The following is a 6,436-nucleotide window of genomic DNA, read 5'->3' on the forward strand; positions in this document are numbered from 1 at the left end:
TAATGTCTCTAATATGCATGATACCATGAGAATAAGCTTGATTGTATGTCAGAGAAGTCATTGATACTCGAGAGAGGTCCTTGGTATTGATTAGGGTTTACTTTTCCCCATTCAATTGGAATTGTATGTTAGGGGTAGAATTATAATTGCATCATTCGTAATTGTGGTGATACTTGATCTTGGATGTTTTAATTACTTGATTTCTTCATATTCTTTAGTTTATTTTCGAATTTTCCATACATTAGTTCCTTAGTTAATCGATCTTTATTGATTCTTGCTTAGTAGGAATTTGAGTCTATTTAATTATTTTTGAACCTTAGTCTCTTGGGATTCGACCCTTGCTTGCCCCGCTACATAGTAGTGGTCAGTTAGGTTATATTTTGTTAGGTACGCGACACGCCTATCAAATTTTGGCGCCGTTGCCGGGGACCAACGGTTTCATTAGATTATTTGTGATTCGTTTTTGCTAAGCTTATTTTGTTGCTTCGGCTATTCTCTCTTGTGTTTTTGATACTTTTTTCTCTATTTTTTCTTGTGCTTGCCAACACGACGCTCAGGTTCAGAAGATCTTGAACCATTTGATTCTGAGATCGAGGCAACTATAAGAAGAAGGAGAACAAGGAATCGACGTAGGAGAAATATGGTAGACCAACCAACGAAAACCCTTTTGGAGTACGGTATTCCTGATACGACTACCGGAGTCCTTTCTAGCATCGTAAGAACACCTGTGACGGCTAAGCACTTCTAGCTCAAGCCACAATTCATCCAGTTCATCTCAAATGATTCATTCGCAGGGCTACCACATGATTGCCCAGTAAGTCATATTGATAGCTTTTTGGAGAAATGTGATACCATGAAGATGAATGGTGTTACAGACGATGCTCTTAGACTTCGCCTTTTTCCTTTTTCATTACGGGATAGGGCGAAGGAATGGCTGAGAGATGAAGGTTCTGGCTCATTTGACACATGGGACAAATTGGTGAAGGCTTTCCTAGTCAAGTTCTTGGGACAGGAAAAGACTGCAAGGTTGAGAAACGAGTTATCCACTTTCAGGCAGTCAGATGATGAGTCCCTATATGACGCATGGAGGAGATTCAAGCGTTTGCAGAGACAATGCCCTCACCATGGTATTCCTGAATGGATGTTGATGCAAACTTTTTACAATGGTCTAACTCATGAGTTCCGAATCTACATTGATGCTGCATCTGGGGGCTCTCTCTTGACAAAGAACCCCACTGAAGCAAAGGAGCTTATAGAGAAGATGGCAGCCAATGATAATTATCATCCAGGAGGCTGAAACACTGTGAAAAAGGGAGGTAAACTTGATGTTGATGCCTTAACTATGCTAACCAGTTCTGTGCAGGCACTAACAAGCAGGTTTGATAAGTTTCAAGCTGGATCCTCTACTACCCCACAGGAGTTGTGTCAATTGTGTAATGTGCAGGGTCATATTGCACCAGATTGCCCGCAAATTTCGCAAAATACAGAGGAGATGTCAATCGAGCATGCCAATGCTTTCTACTCCTCTAACCCCAAAAGGCCCTATGACCCATTTTCCAACACCTATAATGAAGGATGGAAACACCATCCTAATTTTTCATACAAGAATACCCAAGCACAGCAAAATCCACCTCAACCCAACAACTATAACCAACCACCACCTGGCTTCCAACCAAGACCACCCAGCACCCAACAACCAATGCAACCACAACCTCAGAAATCTAGCCTTGAGGTGACGTTAGAGAGCTTTATAACCGCAACAAATAGTGCCATCCAACACCAAAATAGCTCTATACAACAGTTACAAGCCCAAAGTAAACTCATGGAAAACCAGATAAGCCAACTTGCTAATCAAGTTAGCCAATCTTTAAAGATTCTAGGAACTTTTCCGGGCCAGACAGAACAACCTCAAAAAGGCCAAATGAATGTTGTTACCCTGAGGAGTGGAAAGTAATTGGAAGATCCTCCTACCAAGGAGCCATCAAAGGAGGTCGTTGAAGAAGCAGGTGCAAGTGAGAAGGAAGTTGACAACTCTAGGGTCGAGGATTAATCAAAGGAAGCACCACCAACACCTCTTGCTCCGTATGTGCCTAAGGTTCCTTTTCCTCAAAGGTTAGCCCAAGCTAAACTTGAGAAAAAGTTTAGTAAGTTTCTTGATATTCTTAAAAAGCTTCATATTAATATTCCATTTTTAGATGCCATATCTGAGATGCCTTCTTATGCAAAATTCTTAAAAGATATGCTATCTAACAAGAAAAAGTTAGAAGAGAATACTACAGTTGCTTTGAATGCAGAGTGCAGTGCTATTTTGCAGAACACTCTCCCTAAGAAATTAGGAGATCCAGGTAGCTATTCGATTCCAGTGAAGCTTGGAGATATCGAAATTAACAGGGCATTGTGTGATCTAGGTGCAAGTGTAAGCCTCATGCCACTGTCCATATGCAAGAAGCTGCAAATGGGTGAGCTCAAACCTACACGCATATCCCTGCAACTTACAGACAGGTCAGTGAAGTTTCCTTTGGGTGTACTTGAGGATGTACCTCTTCGCGTAGGTACGTTTTTCATACCCTGTGATTTTGTTGTGATGGAGATGGATGAAGATGTGAATGTTCCAATTATACTTGGTAGACCTTTCTTAGCTACTGCAGGTGCAATTATTGATATGAAAAAAGGTAAGATTACTTTTGAAGTAGGTGATGAGAAATTGGAATACTCACTTTTGAATGTTATGGGTGCTCCTTCTATGGGAGACACTGTTTGTCAGGTTGATGTGCTCGATGAGCTGCAGAATGAGCAACTTCCCTTGAATCAGAATGATGATGCTCTTGAACAAGTGCTATTAGGGAAGGAAGATGATGATGGAAATTGGGAGTCAAGAGAGTATGTCAGGCTGCTTGAAGAAGCAAAGGCCGATCTGAACATGAATCCAATCAGAGAGACATTGAGTGTAATGAGTATTGGGGAGAGTTCTAATCCTCCCGAGTTAGTGTTGAAACCCCTCCCCTCTAACTTAAAGTATGCATATCTTGGTCCAAACAATTCATATCCTGTTATTGTTAATGCTGCACTCAAGGACACAGAATTAGAGCAATTGCTCAATGTTCTGAAAACATATAAAAGTGTTATTGGGTACACCATTGACGATATCAAGGGTATTAATCCTTCTTTTTGTATGCATAAGATCATTCTTGAAAACGATCATGCCTCTTCTGTAGAACCTCAGAGAAGACTTAATCCAAATATGATGGAGGTAGTGAAAAAAGAGGTTCTGAAATTGCTTGCTGCAGGAATAATCTACCCTATCTCTGATAGTAAGTGGGTTAGCCCTGTACAAGTAGTACCAAAGAAGGGAGGTACGACCGTTGTAAAAAATGACAAGGGTGAGCCAGTCGCCACTAGGACTGTTACAGGGTGGCGAATGTGTATAGATTATAGAAAATTGAATAAAGCCACCCTGAAGGATCATTTTCCCCTATCCTTTATTGATCAAATGCTTGAAAGGTTGGCAAAGCATTCCTTTTTCTGTTACTTGGATGGATATTCTGGTTTCTTTCAAATTCCCATCCGTCCCTGTGACCAGGAAAAGACTACTTTCACATGTCCATATGGCACCTTTGCATATCGCAGGATGCCATTTGGACTATATAATGCCCCTGCCACTTTTCAGAGATGTATGATGGCAATTTTCTCAGGACTCATAGAAAACTCTATGGAAGTCTTTATGGATGACTTCTCCGTCTATGGAACAACCTTCGATGTATGCCTTGCAAATTTGAAGAAGGTGCTCCAAAGATGTAAAGAGGTCAATTTAATCTTAAACTGGGAAAAATGCCATTTTATGGTACAACAAGGTATTGTTTTAGGCCATGTTGTATCCAATAAGGGTATTGAAGTAGACAGAGCTAAAATAGAGGTCATAGAGCGCTTACCACCACCAAACTCTGTAAAAGGAGTTCGAAGTTTCCTTGGACATGCAGGTTTTTATCGTCGTTTTATCAAGGATTTTTCGAAAATTGCTCGACCTCTAACTGAGCTCTTGGCCAAGGATGTACCTTTTGTTTTTTCTGATGCTTGTCTTTAAGCTTTTAACAGGTTAAAGGAACCCTTGATATCTGCTCCTGTCATGCAACCCCCAGATTGGAGTCTGCCGTTCGAAATCATGTGCGATGCTAGTGATTATGCGGTAGGAGCTGTGTTGGGGCAAAGGAAGGAGAAGAAGCTTCATGCAATATACTATGCTAGCAAAACTTTGAGTTCTGCTCAAATGAATTATGCCACGACAGAAAAAGAAATGCTAGCATTAATATATGCAATTGACAAGTTTCACTCTTATTTGGTAGGTTCTAAGGTCATCATTCATACAGATCATGCAGCATTGAGATACTTGATGACCAAAACCCATGCCAAGCCTAGGTTGATTCGATGGATTCTTCAACTACAGGATTATGACATCGAAATCAAGGATACCAGGAACGGAGAATGTTGTTGCAGACCATCTTTCCCGTCTTCTCCTTGACCCTGAAAATGGAGATGAAGTTCCTTTTGATGATTCTTTTCTTGTAGAGCACTTATTAGTTTTATTACAGACTGAATCACCTTGGTTTGCTGACTTGGCTAATTTCCTCTCTACAGGTACAATGCCTCATGGCTACTCCTCTCAACAGAGGAAGAAATTCCTTTCTGAGGCAAGGAGATATTTCTGGGATGATCCATTCTTGTACAAACAATGCGCAGATTATATGATTCGAAGATGCATTCCAGAAATTGAGGTAAATTATATAATTTCTCATTGCCATGACTTACCTTGTGGTGGACATGCAGGCCCCTCGAAGACAATTGCAAAGATCTTGCAATGAGGATTTTATTGGCCTACTATGTTCAAGGATACATATGCCTATGTCACGGCTTGCGATAGATGTCAACGGACGGGCACAATTTCTAAGAAGAACGAGATGTCACTTAAAAACATACTCGAGGTTGAGTTGTTTGATGTGTGGGGGATAGATTTCATGGGTCCGTTTCCCTCTTCCTATGGCAACATTTATATCTTGCTAGCCGTTGATTATGTCTCAAAGTGGGTGGAAGCAATTGCTACTCCAACCAACGATGCTCGTGTGGTAAGTAAGTTTTTCAAGAAAGTTATTTTCCCTCGTTTTGGTTTACCACGTGTGTTGATTAGTGACAGGGGAACACATTTTCTGGAGCATCGATTTGTTGCGATGTTGAAGAAATATGGAGTGCAACATAAGCTTGGAATTGGCTACCACCCACAGACTAGTGGCCAAGTTGAAGTGTCAAATCGAGAGATCAAGTCCATCATCGAAAAAATTGTTGCACGAACAAGAAAGGACTGGTTTGTCAAGCTAGATGATGCACTTTGGGAGTACCGAACAGCCTTCAAAACGCCAATCGGAACAACCCCATATAGGCTTGTCTATGGAAAACCGTGCCATCTTCCCGTCGAGCTAGAACACCGAGCATTCTGGGCCATAAAAAGCTTGAATTTTGATGCCAAAGCAGCGGGAGAGAATAGATTGTTACAACTTAATGAATTAGATGAGCTTCGTCTCGAAGCCTATGAGAGTTCGAGGTTGTATAAAGAGAAAAAAAAAAGGTGGCATGACAAAAACCATGTGAGAAGAGAGTTCAAAGAAGGGGATCAAGTCCTTCTTTTCAACTCTAGGTTGAAATTATTCCCAGGTAAGCTTCGGTCTAGGTGGTCAGGGCCATTCAAGATCAGAAAAGTTTTCCCCTACGACACTATTGAGTTGGAGAACACAAGAGGGGAACCCTTCAAGGTCAATGGACAGAGAGTGAAGCAATACCGAGTCGGTGATCCCATCGATGAGGGGGTGGACATCACACTCTCATCCCCATCACAAGGCTCTTGAGAATTATTATGGTCAAGCTAAAGACCTTAAAAACAAGCGCTTTTCGGGAGGCAACCCGTTTTTCTTTTAATTCCCCCCGTTTTTCAATTAATTTCTCTTATTTTTTTATTTTTTTTATGAAGTTTTATGTGTGTCATTTATCTTCAGAGAATATCAGCATATAGGAAAAGTGGGACGCCGAGAAAGTTCAGCAAATGTGGAAGAATAAGGTTTTCACTCTCCGCCCGATCAGACCGGGCAGTATCTGCCCGATTGGGCGCGAGAGACGAGATTGGAAGAAAGAAGAGCGAAGCAGGGATTACTCTCCGCCCGACCAGACCGGGCACGATAAGCCCGATCGGGCGCGAGAGCATTTGTTGGTTCGGCTACATTGGCTGCGTACTCTACCCCCCACGCTCGATCAGGCCGGGCAGTGAGTGCCCGATCAGGCACAGGAGGTTAAGGCCTCACCAAATTTTTTTTTAAAAAAAAAAAAAAAAATAGTCTTTGCCCGATCAGACCGGGCTATGCCAGCCCGATCGGGCGCGAGTAATTCAGGAATAAGC

General features: G+C 41.7%; 1 protein-coding gene across 1 annotated transcript; it reads left to right on the forward strand.

Annotated features, from left to right (window-relative positions):
• The first annotated feature begins 1,342 nt into the window (after positions 1 to 1,342).
• Positions 1,343 to 5,891, forward strand: LOC110683244. Its single transcript, XM_021859585.1, has 6 exons — positions 1,343 to 1,950; positions 2,113 to 3,129; positions 3,628 to 3,977; positions 4,083 to 4,481; positions 4,633 to 4,769; positions 4,884 to 5,891. The coding sequence occupies exons 1-6, from the start codon at positions 1,343 to 1,345 to the stop codon at positions 5,889 to 5,891; spliced, it is 3,519 nt and encodes a 1,172-aa protein (XP_021715277.1).
• The last annotated feature ends 545 nt before the right edge of the window (positions 5,892 to 6,436 follow it).

Source organism: Chenopodium quinoa, unplaced genomic scaffold (genome assembly GCF_001683475.1).
Source record: "Chenopodium quinoa cultivar QQ74 unplaced genomic scaffold, ASM168347v1, whole genome shotgun sequence".
Classification (NCBI taxonomy): domain Eukaryota; kingdom Viridiplantae; phylum Streptophyta; class Magnoliopsida; order Caryophyllales; family Amaranthaceae; genus Chenopodium; species Chenopodium quinoa.